The sequence below is a fragment of the Xyrauchen texanus genome, chromosome 21 (assembly GCF_025860055.1).
Source record: "Xyrauchen texanus isolate HMW12.3.18 chromosome 21, RBS_HiC_50CHRs, whole genome shotgun sequence".
NCBI classification, from domain to species: domain Eukaryota; kingdom Metazoa; phylum Chordata; class Actinopteri; order Cypriniformes; family Catostomidae; genus Xyrauchen; species Xyrauchen texanus.
Window position 1 is genome coordinate 12,846,472 of NC_068296.1, and position 19,237 is coordinate 12,865,708.

General features: G+C 38.4%; 1 protein-coding gene across 4 annotated transcripts in view; it reads left to right on the forward strand.

The window, feature by feature from the left end:
- Positions 1–16,912, forward strand: part of LOC127661674 (inhibitory synaptic factor 1-like) — an 86,140-nt gene extending 69,228 nt beyond the window's left edge. For all 4 annotated transcript variants that reach the window (XM_052152496.1, XM_052152497.1, XM_052152498.1 and 1 more), the window contains exon 4: positions 15,269–16,912. In XM_052152496.1, the coding sequence (XP_052008456.1) occupies positions 15,269–16,075 (807 nt within the window). In that variant the 3' untranslated portion in view covers positions 16,076–16,912. The remainder of the gene's footprint in view (positions 1–15,268) is intronic.
- The last annotated feature ends 2,325 nt before the right edge of the window (positions 16,913–19,237 follow it).

Genomic DNA, 19,237 nt, shown 5'->3' on the forward strand with positions numbered 1-19,237 from the left:
ATAGAAAATAAATGATGACTGAGGATGTCAGTCCCTAACATTTTGCCTAACATCTCCTGTGTTCCACAGAAGTCATACTAATTAAATGACCACAGAATTTTTATTTTTGGGTGAAATAACCCTTTAAGTAATAAATTCATAATCATAATCTGATCGAATTAATTTCAGCAAGAGAAACAACAGCAAGATATCATTGAAATTGTGATTGCAGTTTTGTCCCACTGAAAACATTTGAATGCTGTAATGGAACTAACCCATTATAGGTAAGGGTTCCATTAAAACATAAAACAACAGAAGCACCTGTTTTCTAGTGTGTACTCCACAAGAAGTGTGCATTTTCAGTGCATGATATTCACGGATCAACGCCACAGATGACATTTTGCAAGAGGCTCAGACAGAGAGTCAGCTGTCATTCTTAGGAATGCTAACCTCTCTCCGGCTACCCGCTATACCTATATATTTCTCACTTCCTCAAAAACAGCAGACAGAACCCGACCTGCAATTACCCAGCCCAGTCACTGCAGATGGAGCTCTGCTAGCAATACTGCTCACGCACTCATTCGCTTACTACCTCACAGCTTTCTCAGAGGTAACTGGAAGGTGTGTCAGGTAATGAGAGCTGTGAAGCTATAACAGTAGACTGAAAAGAGTAATCATAAAACCAGAGATGTCAGTAATCACAGTCTAGTCTAGTCCTTGTAGGAATTAAAAACTGAATGCTAAATTGTAAATGACGCATGTGCCACATCAGAAACTGTATAAACATACAGTTCAGTGGGGACAAAAGGTCTGAGACCACTATTGAAATTGCTACTAAGTTAATTCACATGTTTTCCTTGCTAATTATATCACCGGGATAACACAAAAATGATAACCCCCCATAATGACAGCATGACATAGAATTACAACTTTTTAGATGTTTTAATGACCTACAAATAGTGAATTAATGAACTCACCAAACCTGTCACATCCTATTATTCAGTGGTATAACACTTTTGGGCCCCACTGTATAATTATGTTGAATCTGTTATTTCTAGACAAGTTATTCTGAATTAAACACAGTTATTTAATTTTTTTAATATATTTTCAGAAAAGTAAAGTTCAAAGTTTGGTGTCATGTGCTACCATATTTAATTGTTCCACAAAGCAGGCCTTTGTGTCACTTTCAACTTCCATGTGTTAGCCACAATGTACTTGTTTTTGGCGGTATATAATTTCGCTACAGTGAGACAAGTGTCATCTGAAAGCACCGGAGTAGGAAGAGTCATCTTGTCTGAGTTGAATAATCCATCTGCAATCTCTGCCATTATGAGGGCTGAGGCCCAACAAAAGGATGTGATTTTTACTCTATAGACTGTAATTACTATTGCAGGTTCTCATTGTGCTCCATCCAGTTAAAACACAATGTGTCCCAATGCTAATGACTTCTTCCTGATGTGTTCATTCATCCTTTACACTTAGGCAATCTGTTTACCCAATAATTTACTCCATAGACCACTCACTATCTCAGTATTTTGGAAAAAAGGCACAGGGATTACTGCTCATTGTAGCTGCTTTGAGCCCATCTGTGACCTAAAAAAAGGTTCTGCAGACCCTTCAAACTTGCTCTGCTATCTAGTTAAATTGCTTAAGGAACTGAAGTGGGGGTAAGGGCATTGCCTAGGCAAGCTCATTTGAATGATTTTGTTTACCCTAAGGTACGCGTGTTCCATTATTAGAGCAAGCTGGGGTTGAATGCACTGCAGGAATAAAGGTGGACGCTTAGATGATTACGGCGCTGCAACTGACATTATCAGCAAAATTAGGTGCATTCTGTTGTGTGTTAGCAGTTTGTTTCACCTCAAGGGGAGTTATGTTAAAGGTGGTGTGTGTAATCTGTTTTATATTAAAATACTTTTTTCCATTTTGCAGCTTAATGGAGATGGACAACTATAAGTTAGACATTCGTAGGATAGTCTTGCGTGGCCAGACCTTTGACTAAATGGCAAATGGTCTGCACCTTATTGCAGTTTATTCTGGTCAGAACCTCCCACTAAGACAGGAAGAACCATCAGAATAAAGGCCTTAGCATGCCAGAGGCACTTATAATTCAAAATGGAATCACAGACGAATGGCCTTTTCACATTAAAAGCGAGGCGAATGATCGCCACTAACACATTTGCATCTTTACAATAGGTGTCACTAATCGATAAGCAATTTTACCGAGGTATGGTAGGTGGCAGAAAGCATCTTTCAGCTGGTCTGCCCTTCGCTCATCATGGATGATAAGAACTTCTTTGAAAAGTTTTCAAAACAACCATGAAATCACAATACAAAAGACAAGCAAATGATTTCTCTAATGAGAAGTTCGAAAAAATAAAAATTGTTTAAAATGTATCTACTATTTGCAGTAGCAATGACAAGTTTGTTGTTGATTTGCTCAACGAGAAAGAAAACATTTGAGAAGCTTCATAATCTATAACCTGCTGAACAAATTGACTGGCAGTATTACCATGTATACACTATTGTCTGAGGGTTTTAATTTGAAAGAATTGAGTGTAAAAATTATATTAATGGTAAAAACATGTTAGCAATTAGAACAATTGTGATTAAATGCATTCCATGCATAGTGTATATATTTGTGCAAATGTGCATTTGTTTAAAATCGCTGCGTAAAGCACTCAAACAATGACTGTAAAAACAAATGTTGTCAATTATAACAATACTGTTTGTATTTTAATGTGATGTATATCTATTTTTGTTATGCATCACCTCAAAACACTTTGTTATGAATTAAATGTGACAACATCTATACAAACACAAAACCTTTAACTCTACAAAAAAAAAAAAAAATCTTCAGCCTGATCAATTATTAGAGATTTTAATACTGTTAGCAATTGCACAGCAATAACGATTACATAATTTTGGGGAGAAATCCACACATTTATGGTATATATGCACACAGAGTACACTGCAAGTCACAGCAATAGTATTAATATCATGTATATTTGGAGAAGAAAAACACAAGATACGTAAAGTTGTATATTAAAAAAAGTGATACAGTAAGATAAAGATGCAGCAATATACAGTATATACGATCTTATATAAGAGATATAAAAGAAATTCAATGCAAAGACAAAAAATATAGCAATACATTATGAAGATAATCTACATAAGATCAGAGTGTTTTTTAAAGGGAATGCAAGGCAGTGTTGCAGCAATATCATTTACATGTTATAAGAACCCATATGATAATTTTTTGTTCAGCTTTTAAGGCATTTGATGAAAAAATAAATACACATCCTCACTGCTCCTTCGGGATTTCTTCCATGAGTTACTTCAACATGGTCAAATCAGCTTTCTGTGCTTTAACGCCACCAGTTGCACTGGTTTTGGTAACTGCAGCGGCTCCTGATCCGTGATCCAAAGTTAATATTTTGTTGCATTTAATCATGGGGTGGCAAAAAAAAAAACTCACTGTAAAGAAAGAAAAAAACTTGCTTTGTCAGTGCCTGAATGTTCACCCCAGGTGTGAACAGCTTAATAGCAATTGTATCAGTTCAAAATGTTACATGGTGAGAAACTGTGCCGAAATTCATGTTTGGTGTGCAAAGGCCTTAACGTGTAAAGTTTTGTGACATTTTGAGGAAGGGTTATATTATAACCCAATAAAAGACAGTCTTGTTGAATGATTGCACATGTGCACACACACACAAAACACTGTTCAATAGCTGTATATATATGTAGAGACAGTACAGCAGATACAACATGTATTGTAAAATCTGTGGTCTAATTACAGAACAGAAAATAAGTACAGGCTATTTCATAGACATGACTAAGAAACCAAACTGAATATATTGTTCTGCTCATGGATATCTAGTCTTCTTGCTACTAAGGGCCTCAAGCAAAAATCTGATTTTAAAGATTTAATGTTACTAGCCTGGTAAACATTGGCAAATCTAATGAATATTTTAATCTCAAAACCACTCATTGTATCAACACAATACCTTGCAAATACACATTTGTTTTTCAGGTGGACAGCTAAAACAAATTCTATGTGCCCTTGTACTACTGTGGACATGGCATCCAACCAGCCACTTAGATCAGAGATTATTAGGTTGAGAAAGCTTTGTGTACAATAGTCATCAGACAGTAAACGGGATGTGGATAGTCCAGAGTCGCTTTACAGTATGTCGTTTACAAAAGATTGTTCTGTTGTTTTCCTTCCTGACTGGCCACACCACAACATTGGCTCAACCAAAGGTGTGAGTTTGAGGCAGGACCATCATTATTTTTGCAAACCTTTTTGGTGCCACTACTAATTTCCTGACTTCACCTTTAAGTGAAACTGCTGGAATTGGTTCCTTATAGGATGTGGTACAGTTGCAATTAATATAAAAAATGGCATGAGCCATGACAGACTTAATAATGATTAAATTAGGTTTTTCTTTTGGTAATCTCGTAAACAAAGCTATCTCATCCACCCTTGGGCCAGCAATTCATCTCACATCCTCAGTGCCTCACCGTGTGTTATTAAGCTTGCCTATCCTTCATTCAGTGCTGGCATGGCATAGAGAGTCCACACAAACTCTATACTGCTCTTACTCAAGCAACAACACAATTATTATTTACCGGAAATCAACCACGAAGACTAAAACAGTGTTTATTAATGGGGTTGCATGAAACGCATATGGACTGAGGATGATAATTAGTTTGTAATTAAGATATGTATGCAATTGCTCCCAAAAAGACACACTTTAAAATGTATTAATGTCATTGCAAAAAAATAAATAAAATCCTTTTATCAGTACAAACTTTTCTGAGCCATTTCTACATTTAACCAACTGATCCCAAGATTATTTTGAGTGGATATAGTGTAACGGTGCGATAGGCAGATCAAACAAACCCAAGAGCAGAGGAAACTGTTTATGAAATGTATTAATAACAAAAGGCTCCTGTTATCCTGGATCCTGGCACCAGCTGCAGCAGTAGGAAGAGGTGATAGGAAGGCAAACGCGCTGAGGCCATGCTCGGGAACAATCCTAGGAGAGTGTGTTCGTAGGATGAGTGTGTACGCTGTGGAAGTCAGGAACAGATTCGTAGAAGCCTCCGATAAAGCAAGTGAGGTCCAGAATAGTGCCCAGCTGAAGAGGGCGATACTACTCCCGATACGCAGGCAGAGATGAGGTATCCTCTGCGTAAGACCAGCTTACATGTAGTAATGCTGGAAGGCAACCGCGACAGGACCAACTAGACAGAGTGAGAGCGGATAGAATACAACATCAAACAACAATCTAGCAAAGATACTGAGAACACAACGGGCTTAAGAAGGGTGTTAATTAGAGGAGAGCAGGTGTTGCTTGGCACGCTAATCAGTGGCATGATCAGAGTTTCCCTTGGAACAATCAATGTTCGCATGGAAATGCCAATCATGCCTGCAAGACATGGGGGAGAGAACATGACAAAACAAACCGGGGAACTCATAGGAGCCGGTACAGGACAGCCAAACCTTCTGCCTGCACACTGGGGTAAGCTGGGGCCTTAGCCCGGTGCCGTTCCCCTGACCTCTTAAAGCGAGCGCCAGCCCATATGAGGACTTCTTGGGTAGCTTTCCAGGTACGTCGGCACCTCTGGATAAAGGCGTAGGCAGACGGAACCTATACGTCTGGTTCTTCTGTGGAGAACAGAGGGGGCTGATTACAGCGGCTGCACTGGAAGGGTGATAACCCAGTAGAAAACAAAGGGTTGTGGGCATACTCGTCCCAGAATAAATAATCGCTCCATAAAGATGGATTATGGGAGGCCACACAGTGCAGGGCCTTTTCCAGCTCCAGATTCACCTGCTCTGCATTTGTCTGGGTATGAAATCCAGAGGACAAACTCACCATAACCCCAGCTGTCAACAGAATTTTCCCAAAAAAAGTGACACAGATTGGGGGCCTCTTTCAGAAACCACATCGACCGGGAGGCCAGAAATGCGGAAGACGTGGTAAATGATTGCTATACTGTCTCCCTCACTGAAGGTAATTTGAGGAGGGGAATGAAATGTGCTGCCTTCGAGAACCGGTCCACTACAGTCAAAACAACTGTGTTGCCATGAGATGGGGGAGACCAGTTATGAAATATATGGCTATGTGTGGCCAGGATCTCGAAGGAACAGACTGGAGAAGCCTGGCTGGTGGTTCACATGATGTCTTATTAGTCGCACAAATGGGGAAAGCGGCTATGAATTTATGTACTTCCTGTGCTAGTAATGGCCAGTAGAATCGTTGTCTAATGAGTGTCTGGGTGCGAGTCACCCCTGGATGGCAAGTAACATTGGACGAGTGACCCCCCACTGTAGAACGGGCATCAGGGCAGATCACAGAACAAATAACCGCCCCGCTGGGCATGTGGAGGGGGTGCAGAGTTTCATAGCACAGCACAGACTTTAGCCTCCACCTCCCAGAATACCATGCCCACCACACAAGTGGTAGGTACAATGGTATCCAGTGGGGTGGTGGAGGTCTCGACCTCAAAGCATCTAGATACGGAGTCAAGCTTGTTGTTTTTAGAGCCCGGATGATATGACAGGGCGAAATTGAATCACATGAAAAAGAGTGCCCAGTGAGCCTGACTAGAGTTGAGGCGTTTAGCAATGCATATATACTCTAGGTTCTTGTTATCTGTCCAGACCATGAAAAGGACACCTGAACCCTCTAACCAATGTTGTAATTTCGTTCTGCTGGTGTTAAGCGGTGCAAAAAAAACACACAGATGCATCTTTCTGTCCGTGGGAGAGGAGTCAGGAGTAACGAGTACGGGTGCGGTAGAAAACTGCTTCTTTAATTTAGAAAATGCTGCCTCAGCCCACGGGGACCATCAAAAGTCAGTACATGTGAAGGTGAGGTGCCTCAGAGGTGCGGCGAGCTGACTGCAGTTCTTTATAAATCTCTGGTAAAAATTAGCGAACCCCAGAAACCTCTGCAATGCCTTGTAAGAATCTGGGGTTGGCCAATTGGGAGACAGCTCTAACCTTAGCCGGGTCTATGTGCACTCCCTCAGACAAAATGATGAACCCCAGAAATGGAACATACTGTGCATGAAAAGCGCACTTCTCTGCCTTGACAAACAGCCGATTCTTTAGCAGTCGCTGAAACACCTGCCTGGCAGGTGATGAAGATCAGAATAGCATCAATATAGACAAACACAAAAGGATCAACCAGGTCACTAAGCATGTCATTCACAAGCCCCTGGAAGATGGTGGGGGTGTTGACCAGTCCGAAAGGCATAACCAAGCATTAAAAGTGCCCCCTATGAGTGTTAAAAGCTGTCTTCCACTCATCCCCCTTCCTTATCCGGACATGGTGATAAGCGTTGCGTAAGTCTAACTTCGTTAAGAAAGACGATTCCTGCAAGAGCCCAAAGGCTGAGTACATCAACTGCAAAGGATAGGGATTCTTCACCATGATGTCATTCAGGCCCCGATAATCTATACAAGGTCTAAGCAAGACTGGATCAGGTAGAAAGACAACTGCTCCGATGATTTTCTTAAACAAAGGTGGCTTTGTGGATTTAGTGATGGTGGACAGCGATGTTCCTCTTAGGGTGTAAATAGTGATGTATTTACCCAACTGGACCATATGAAGTTGCAATTTTGCAACTTCATATCACAAACATCACAAAATAATGGTTGTCTCCTTCTGACTGCACCAGTTGTTGTCTCCTTCTAATCTCAACCATTAAACTGCCCAGTTCATAGCAATTTTGGTATATGGTCTGGGACCAGCTTTCACATTTGCTGCAGAATGTATAGCTGACAGCTATAATAACATTAATAATAATAATAATAATAAACATCTGCCACCAGGGTGGATAAGTCATTGTATTTATGTTTTGAAAACCATGCATCTACAGCTCCAAGGTTGAGGATGCAAGTCTCACACTACTGGACAAAGCTGCAAGGCACCTGGACTTTTCACACTCCTGCATCAGGATTTTATTTATTAATTTTCCTCTGTATTTAATGCTGTGCATACCAACACCCTTTTAAAGTGTCTGGAAGACATACAAGCGCATCAAACCCTGATTTTATGGATTAAAAGGTTCAAAGCATCTACCACAACATGTGCTGGTAATTGTTTTAAATCAGAGAACTTGAAATATTTTTATTCAGGAGTCCTCCAGGGTTGTGTCTTATCACCAATTCTCTTCTTCATTTTCACCAATGAAATAACCTGCAACAGCAACAATCTGGTACTTCTAAAATATGCAGACGATATGGCACTGGTGGGGTGTATGAAAGATAGTCAAACATTGGACAATTGCTTCAGTTTTGTTAACTACCTCACAGTCTGGAGTGAATTTTGTCGGAGATTAATATCAGCAAAACTAAATAACTGTGCTGTGGCCCTGATAATGCTCACCCACTTTTTAATCCAATCAATCTTAACGGAGAGGTGATTGAGCAGGTGGATTCTTTTAAATACCTTGGTATAGAGATTGACCACCTCTCACTTTTGCCAAGCATGCAGATAATGTTTTTAAGATGGCTCAACAACTTAATACCTGCAAGAACATTTTAACAACTGTGTGCAAATAATGCTCACTACTGTCATCAGCCTCATCCAAGATAACAATGAGTCTGTATACAGAAGGGAGATTGAATGGTTGGCTCAATGGTGCAGTCAAAACAACCTGGAGCTAAACATGCTCAAAAGAGCAGAGATGATAGTGGACTTTAGGAGGAACACCCCAACATTGACCCCGCTCACCATTCTACTACAGCACTGTGGTCATTCAGGTTCCTGGGCACTACCATCTCACAGGACCTGAAGTGGGAGACCCACATTGACTCTGTGAAAATCACAATTGACATTGTGAAAAAAGATCAGTAGAGATTGTACTTCCTTCGCCAGCTGAGGAAGTTCAACCTGCCACAGGCGCTGCTGATACAGTTCTACTCAGCAGTCATTGAGTCTGTCCTCTGCACTTCAATTAACTTTCAGGTTTGGTTCAGCTATGAAATCGGACATCAGAAGACTACAAATGACAGTTCTGATTGCTGATACATTTATTGGTTGCCCCTGCCCTCCCTTCAAAACTGTACACTTCCAGAGTGAGGAAAAGGGCTGGAAAAATCACTTTCGACCTCACTCACCCAGCCCACTATCTTTTTAAACAGTTGCCTTCTGGACAGCGCTACAGAGCACTGAGCACCAGAACAATCATGAACAGTTAAAACTGCCCCGTTGAGCAATAATTATGTGCAATACAAAGCTTAGTCTATTTATATTTATCCAACATACCCTACCTCTTCTGTCATACATTCCCTTGCATAACATAACTGTATAACATAACTTGAATAACATAATTGTATTTGTACATACATTATATATATATATATATATATATATATATATATATATATATATATATATATATATATATATTTTGATCGATCGGTCCTTGAATCTGATTGGACGAGTGACATTCAATGAGAACTGATGGTCTGACACCATCAGCACTCTGACACTTCACTGTGTGAATCACTCCGCTTGTGCCCGTCATCCTACACTAAAGTGTAAGAGCAGTGCATATGTGTTAAGGGCTACTGTAGGATATGTGTCTCTTTTTTTTTTGTTTTGTTTTTTACATTACTTGTGTTAGCCAGCAGGTGGTTGCAAAAGATAATTTTTGTGTGTAATATGAGCCAGTTAGTGACGTGAAGTGAATACGTTAGTCAATGTTTACATAGAACGGTGCTCCATGATTGCTTGTATTACATTACTAAAGCTAGGAAATAGCTTTAAACGTCTTTAAACTAACAACTTCAGCATTATGGCTCATCACAGCTGAGAGACACAACAGACTGATTGATTACAGAACTCAAGGTGCTTACATCTTACCGTTTCCACATTGGATACATACTGTTTAAAATGGCGGTGGACATTGCGGTTTATATAGGGAATGACTCATGATTGTACTTGCATGTCATTGTGGTGTCATTTCTTTTTTGGGACTTTCAGAAATGTGTGGACCCTGTGTTATCGAAACTAATTATGTCATCATCGGCTAAAAGGCATGCTCAGGTTACTTTACTTCCTGAACGAGTTTGCACCAGAGTCTGAGTTGCTTTCACATTCATGCGAATCACGCTACATTTCCATTGCAACCTAACTCGCTCCCCGGGCCGCATGACAGCTTTCACATTACCAATTTCTCATGTGAACTGTGCTCCGTTTCGAACTAAACTGCCAGTGTGAAAGCACTAATGAATTCTACCTGACATACTGTAGAAGCCATACAGTAAAAACAAAATATTTATGTAAAAATTGTGACAATTAAAATAAGCCAAGCAGTAATATTCCATAAAACGTTTCAGTAAACTCAACAACCAGATTTTGCAGCACATGTTTAAATATAGTATCAACTGCTCAGTGAGTAATTACAGATAGAGATGAGGAAAAGTGTCTCAGGCAACTCATCTGTTAAATCAGCGAGCAGATCACAGAAACACAGGCCCTCCTCCTGTGGTGTAATCAGGGATTTAGTGCTCCTAATTGCTCCTTTGGAGTCATTGTGCTGGATAAATGAATTAGATTTTTAATCCCTCATGCCAGCAGGGCATATTCATCTGATCCTTGCTTGTTTATGCCAAAAAGTGAAGGGAAAACACACCTTAACCAACAGAGAACTTGCATTGTTTAGTAAAGGCCATGTTACACTAGGCAGTACACATTACGTCTAATTTCTAAAGATTATATAAAAGCCTTTTTAAAATCTGAAGAACACTTAAGATTGAGAAAGCAAAACTGGTTCCATGCTGGGAACGAAAATGTACAGTTTTAATATAGTGGCCCCCAAAAGTATTTAGACACTTAAACTACACTTGAATGACAACCAAATTACATTTAGTTTTAATAAAAATGTCGCTAAATGTAAAAACAATACGTTTGTTAGGTTTTCTTTTATAAAACAATAGATATACTGTTCCAAATTAGGACATCTTTCAGGTAGTCAAACTCAGCTACTTAAGAAAACGTAGTGCTACTGAAGAAATAATTCACTTGAGTACACGTAGAAGTACTGAGAAATATTATGACTCAAGTAAGAGTAAATAATTAATTTGCTGAAAAACTACAAGTAATTATGTTACAAGTTACTTTATGAAAATTATATTAAGTATAGTATATACCCTTACATTTTTAGAACTCAAAAACATTTTTGTTCTTGAAAGAAATTAATGCTCCATTTCACCAACGATGCATTACATTTATAAAATAAAAAAAAAATACTTCCAAAATCATAAAAATTATTATTATAGTTTGAAGTAATTGTTTTAAGTGGTATTTATAAAAAAAAATATTTACCCGTGATGGCAAACATATACTGTGTCACCTATTCCTTAAAAAAAGCATTCTAAAGAGCTAATTTGGTCCTCAAGAAAATTTTCTTATCATTATAACAATTGAAAATGGTTGCCCTACCATGCGGAAATCACAATACAGTGGGTTTTTCCCCAATTTGCTGAGGTATTTAGCTCTTACAAGTTGCTTTACACTTGCAAGTAAAATTTTGGTTTTAACCTTTTCATGAATAGGGTCTAAATTCCTCTGCAGTGCCCCATGGAGTGAGTTATTTTTGCATGTGACACTCCACATCTGGTAGAGCGGGGCAGCCTCTAGATGGGTATTTTAAATTTTTATTTTCATTTTTTATTTCATAAATTAGGTTATAAATTGTGACATTGGGCTATGTCTGCTGTGATTATTTTTTTGTTTTATCCATTTTGTTTTCAAAGCTGTAAAAACAAATGAACAAATAATCTCAGCAGTCCAGTTTGCCTATGCACTGTATGACATCTCAGACATTCTGTGTGTGTGTGTGTGTGTGTGTGTGTGTGTGTGTGTGTGTGTGTGTGTGTGTGTGTGTGTGTGTGTGTGTGTGTGTGTATATAAACTGTACAGCAACTGTTTGAGCAAATATACAGCAAATCACAGACACTTGACTAACGCAGCCTGTCAGAGCGAAAGCCAATTTGAATCTGGCAGCTTATAACGTAACTGGCTGTTGCAGAAACACATATGTGTGACGCTACTCTGCGGGGCCCAGTTATTAACTCAGGTATTGACCCAGTTAAGTCACATGTGTTACATTACATACGAAAGGGTTAAAAATAGGCAAAAAGAAACACATTTCTCCTGAAATTCTATGTTCTCCTAAATTCTATTGTTTTAGAGAGATGAAGGCTGTTCCATGCATTTCTGTTTTGAAGAAAATTATCTCTAACCGGGATAGAGAGGGAAGTGGACAGCCCAGATGCACAACAAAAATACTGTACAAAACTAATATAATGCAGTAACATAGAGGAGGAAATTTATCTTCTATGATATTGCAGCAATTATCCAGACATGGAATGAGATTATTAAGCAAATTTAATTAATTAACATTATGGTTATATAACATATTGAGATATTATTATTAAGTAAACTGAAAAATTTGGTTACAAAATGTTTTGTTATATCTCATACTTTCTTTATATAACATCCATGTCTTGTGAGGCTTTTCAGACAGATAAACAGCAGCACAAGTTAGTGTAGCGGCAGGAAGTATGCCACCGCCTTGTGGGGGAAATATACCGGACTTAACTAAGGAAGACTGAGTGAGCAACAGGATCTTAGTCCCCCCACCCAATACTTTTAGTCTTTGTACAACGGTTAGTTGTATGTTGTGCCTATAGTGTTGCACTTTTAAATGCTCAAGATGAGGTGGATGAGGATGAGGCTCCAGGGTTTACTCAGTACACGGCAGCCACCTGAAGTGTGTGTGTGCAGAAAACTCCGAAAGTATGTGTAGTAGACTGCAAAAACCCACCCTCACTGGATCTAACAATATAGGTAAGATGCCCCCACTCCTTAGTATAAGTGACTTGAGACAAATTAAGATTAATTAACAAAAACATTTATTTATACTAATTCAATTAAAAGTAGGTTATTTTCTTTTATTTTCACAGGAAAAGTTAATCAATTTAAATTCCAATTACAGCAATAATGAAATAAAAATGTATAAATCAATAAAATATGAAATTGAACGACTCTTATTTTGTTTGAGAACCATCTGAAACTGACACAGTGTACTCCTTTTTTACAACACTGAAAAGTTTCACATGAACATTTACCTCACACTTTTGAATAAGTTCACTTCAAAAGTTTACTTAAATTCAACATAAAAAAAAAGATCACTTTGCTTCAGTTAAAAAATGAGTTCACCGTCGAATCCAGGACAAAACAATGGAAAAATGTGTTTCAGTCCATTCACGAATTCACGATTCAAAATGTTCATCAATCCACTCAAAAATGAAGTGTATGAATCCTTTTAGCTGGACGATTCACTAATCACAGTTCAACGAATGGAAGTTGAGAACAGCAGTTCTGTTATTACCAGCAATCGGTAGAAAAATGGAAAGTAATGTACATCACCCCTCTTTGGTTGCGGATGAGGTGCTGAACGATGACCAGTGGATGGCAGGGTAAAATCTCTCTACTCAATAACTCTCAGTGATTGTTTCTTGTGATCCTGACGACAGCAGCTTGATCCAACGGCCACAATCCCAGCTGAGTGGCGCATTGAGAAGACGAACAATAACACAACCCTACTTCGCTCGATAAGCGACAGCATCCATTGTGGTTTTAAGTTAGTTTGAACAAATAAAACAAAGACTGTATGTAAAACACAAACAAACACAAGAGTATTTTAACTCCACTGACGGCAACTGATTGCGCGTTATCAAGCCTATCACTCCACCTCACGCACGGACGCGGGAGAAAACTTTTTCACCTTCACTTGTCACTCATTAACACAAACGGAGACTCAGGGGCAACATAACGTAACTGTAGAGCCTTTCGCGGGTCAACATTTCAATTCCCCGAAAACTACCACACTCTTCTTTAGCGTGTCACACACTTCTTCACCGTCTCACCGTTCTCTTTTCACACCTATAATGGCGCCGCCCATGGCAAAGAAAAAAAAATACAAAGTCTTCACCGGATATAATTTTTAGATCCCCTACAGTAGGGAAGTACAGTACAGCACCATGTGCGAGAATGTTACCTGCTAGGACAGTTTCTTTTGAACAAGAGGGGCAAACTGTTATGGAATTTACACGGGAGTACAATACCGAACTGATGCGGGTTGATAGAAGCAGAGTAACATGGGAATTCATTGCGTGGGCATTTTTTGCTTCCATATTTTGAATTTCTGGATATTTCTGTTTATTTTGGTGGCATTTTTACCCTTAGTCCCTGTAAATTTCAAACACCTTTGGCATTGTATCTTTCTAAGGTATTTAAAAGGTTTTTATAGACATATAGTAGCAAGAATACAAGATATAACCACATATAATGTCACAGTTAAAACATTGACATCCTTAAAATCAAGTGAAGTTTGATCAGTGGTTAAATGTGTCCAGACGGTTTCTTCATATCTGAATGAATGGCTCCTTTCCAGAATATATCACAGTATTACAGTTCTTGTAAAGTGACAAGGCAGAAAGTCTTGAAGAAGCTAGAGAAGAGAGGACATTGGCGGCTGAATATGCAATATGCTGTGTTCATGATGCTGTGCCCTGCGGGCTTCTGTCATGTTGTACACAGCGCATTTTAGTTTATCAACATATTTAGTGCTCATAACTCTCTTCTTCCGAAAAATTCTGAAATATTATGTTTTTGGTTTTTTTACTTTGTAATTGTGGTGAAAAATAACTGTAGTGAAGTTGAATATTTCATTTTTAATCAACTCAAGTAAAAGTACTATTATTTATTTATAATTAAAAAGTTCAAAAATTTGAAAAATTGTAACGAGAGTAGTTGTAATTTCGTTAATTTCCACCTCTGGTCAAACTTAGTGAAACATCATAAAAAGGGGACCAGTTAGTTAAAAGTAATCGAAAAAGTGGCTGCTAAGAAAAGTGAAATTATTTTTGAGAAACTATTATTTATTTTTATTTTTGTAGATGCAATTTGGTACAATATCTTGTTCTACTGTAATTAAATTCATACATTTTGTAAGCTTGGCTTACAAAAGTGTCGAAACACAGTACAGTTTGGGCATTTGAATACCAGTAGTATTCAACTTAATTTTATTTAAATTCCAACAGTTTTAGAAAAAATATTGAATTATCATCCTTGTTGAATCACCTGAGTTTACCAAAGTAAAACCAGACTGTCCTTATCGGTGATATTAATTCATTCTTAATGATCTAGGGAATTAAAACTGATTATTCCATCATTCTCTCCTCTCTCTCTCTCAGGTGGTGGGTCAGATTGACAAACTCACATCAGATTTTGACTTTGACTTGGAGCCAGATGATTGGACGGTGGCAACAGCGAGCAGTACTTCGAGTAGTGAGCGTGGTCTGGGTGAGGCCTTCAGATTGGACTTCCTCAGCCAGGACATGCTCTCAGATAGCTGGGATTTTTGCAACTTCTTGGAGGCATCCAACACAGCAAACCAGAAAGCACACAGGGAGGAGGTGGATGACGGACAAGGGAGGTCTTCATCGGCCACACCTACACCCGCCACTGCCAGCGTCTACTCGCAGATGAACGGGGGTCTCCCAATCCCTAACGGACCTTTAATTATCACCCCAGACTCCTCCAGCGAAGAAGCATCCAGCTCAACACACAGTCAGAAGACCTCTCGCACATCCGGGACAAGAGAGAGGGTCCGCTTTAGTGACAAGATACTCTACCATGCCTTGTGCTGTGACGATGATGAAGATGAGGAAGATGATGGTGCAGAGGAGGAAGACAAAGGGGATTGTGGCACCCCAGACACGGACAGTGAACCTAGCCCACTGGCTTGTTCACCCACGCCCTCTTTGTCCTCCTCTGACCACATGCTTGCTCATTATAACTGTACAGAAACAGCCTCTGCGGGTCCCTCGCCCATAAAGGTGCCGGTAGTAGGGTCTCACACGCTACCCAGGAAAGCTCTTCTTAACCCAGGCTGCCAAAAAAAACTGCTACGAAACAGCAGCACGCAAACAGTATCAGACAAAAGCACTCAAACTGTACTGCCCTATATTCCCATCAAACAGAAAACCAAGGACCTCTGAGAGAATGCCTGACTTTAAATGTCAAAAAAATAATAAAAGAATGGACTAAGGAATATTGCAAATAACTATATACTATTTAATATTAAATACATAGATCATAGATTAAAACAAAACAATAAATGAATTACTAAATAAATTATATATGTGAAACTTTCAAGACTTGCTAAAGTCATTTTATGACTTATGCGTTTGGAGGAGTATTTTTATTGCACATATTTAAAAGAGTTGAGTTGAATGAAACAGTTTTTTTTTGTGAGGTATTGTATGAAATATTGTTGCCCCTTCACTTGTGAGGTTTCTTTCCTATTAAGACGTTCAGCTCTTTTAAGGGGTTATTCAGTTTGACATTTGTTTTATTAATACGGAGCTGTGCATTCTACAACTTTCTATTCCTCGTACTGTAGTTAGGAAAAGTTTTGAATGCTGTTTTGTGTGCAGATGACAAGACCTATACACTTTTGTCTATGTATGACCAGCTGCAAGAAGAACACTGTGTGACTTGCCTTTGATTTTTTTATAAAGTATTTGAGGATCCTACCCCTAGTACAAAATGTTTGGTTTGGGGGAATGGGATGAAGGGATAAAAAAAACTGAATTTTTTTGAAGTGCCTGCATTCCACTCTGACATTTACACTCCTTCTTTTACCTCTCTCCTCTCTACGGGGGAAAGCAAGGTCGTTGGGGGTGATGACTTGAATCTCAGCGCACAAAGCCGTGATGCAAAAGGTTATGTCTCCCCATTCTTGAGCCCAGTGGGGATTGTGCACTCAATAGCGCTGTGTTTTATTCAAAGGGATGTTGCCAATAGCACAGCTGATCGATCCGATGGGTTGAAGGCTCGGTGAGGGGGCTTCTGTGCTGAGTCCCTGGCTCCTGGCTTCGAGGGTCTTTTACAAAAACCTGCCTCTCTGTTAGAGCTTTTGGTATTCACTCTACAGTGCAAAAACAATTCTGTGGTGGGAAGGGGTGGAGGGTGGTGAGAAACGAGTGAGTGGGAGGAACAGAGAGATAGACAGAGGGAGAGAAACTATACATTAGAGAAAATGAAGAGGCAAATGAAGGGCAAAGTAGCCCAGCAAAATGAATCTTTGAAGACAGATTGTTCTTAATTACCCCCCTCAAAGTAATCATTTACTCAATCATCTCCCAGAGGAACAGAGATGGTCAGGGCAACAGATCCTGTGATATCATGTCTCTCTACAATCTACATATTAACACTCTTATGCATTTTTAAATACTAAACACATTTAACAATTGCAATCAGAACCTAATTTGTTCAGATTGTGGATTGAAATCAACTACACTAATTGATGACAATTTGTGTATACAGTACTAAAGAAAATTTAATATTTACTGTAGCTCATATGTATTATGTATGCACAAGTTCACAATACATGGCAAAGGAGCTTTCTAAAGATATCCAAAATAAAGTTTCTGCGAAGCACTACAGCAATCATGAGGTTATAAAATTACCTGCTATTTTTTTTTTTATAATGATGGAAAACCAGCATCTAAAATTCACAATGCCACTGTACTTCCTCCACATCATAATTTTTTTTTAAATAAAATAAAATATTTATACCCTTTACAAATTACAATGAATATTGGCTAAAATGCTCAATAGATCAGATCAATAGATTATTGTGCCAGGAAGATACAATTGTAATATTTCTTAGATAAGTTATTTATGTGCAATGCATTAGGCTACTGTTATTTTTCTGTCTTTCTCAAGATAACTAGAAAAAAACTTGAGCACTCTGTATAACTTCTTTGTTCAGAGCACGATAATAATAATAAAACAACAACAACAACATGATTTTATCCCTGGGAAAAAGACAGAACTATAACAATGTATTGATGTTATGATCCTGAAATCTCTGTTCTGCCCTATTATGCAATACTTATCTTGGAAATTAATCATCCATGTGTATTTAAAGACAATTTTTCTGTTAACTGTTGTTTGAATAAATTAATTAATTAAAACTTTAATCAAATGAAAATATAACTTTAAAGGATCTTAGTTCGTGGACAATGAAGCCGGTTCAAGGTCCGTCCTTTTATTCTTAAACATACACAATCGACGGCAACCATCTCTAAACAATTAACACTCTCTCGGTGCTGTTGTGCTTTCTGGTCACTCCCCTCTCTGGCACTCTGGCATGACTTTTCAGGTCTACCTCTGCCATCACTACAATGAGAGACAGGTGTTAGAGATAATTACGACCTAGGTGACGAGCTTTACCGCTCTCCATCTCCCGCAGACTGACACATAACCACGCCCCCCATACCAAAATAACAGTTAATTTTCAACATATTATTGTATTACATTTATCAAATGAAATGCTTTATACAGAACCTTACAGCACAATCCAAAATACAACATTGCAGTTATATTTAGTCAAATAAAGTGTTGCATTATAGAGCATAACAGATGTGAGATATTGCTTAAAAATAATACAATTACTACTGATTTATTATTGTTAGTAGTAGTGGATATACAGTCAATATTACATAACCATACAGTAGTGAGCTTTTTCTGTTGTACATTATTCCATTTAAACTAAGCTTTTAATTTGGCAGAGCTTTTACTTTGAATGATGGTTGCTTCTCAGTCCACATTGAAAGCACTTATAATATACTGTATATTTATCTAATTAAATTGCAGCTTTTTCCGTTAAATAATCTTACTAGGATATAACAGGATTTTAATTAGTGTGCTAAATGTTTACTTAATGACATTGGTATGTTAGATGGTATCGGTTTTTGGTATCGGAGCTTTTTTACGAGCATGAGTACAAGTACATGAGCGCAGTCTCAGACTCAATCCCAGTAATGGTATCGGTATGGTATCCCTACTTACAATCATTGTATATCGGCCTCTAGTAAAATGCTGCCTATTCATTTAGCCGTAATTCAATAACTTTTTATCCCTTTCTACATATTATTGAATTGATTTTCTTATGGTCTGTAAAGGAGCCATTTAATTTATATTCACATTTTACATTTAGTCAGATGCTTTTATCCAATGTCAGTTACAAAATTAGGAAGCATATAATTTGAGGGATTCATCTTAAGGAGACAGTAACATGAAAAGTGCTGTATGCAAAGTTTAAATTGTATTACAAAGAACATATGAGCCAAGACAAATCAAGTGCAAATGTG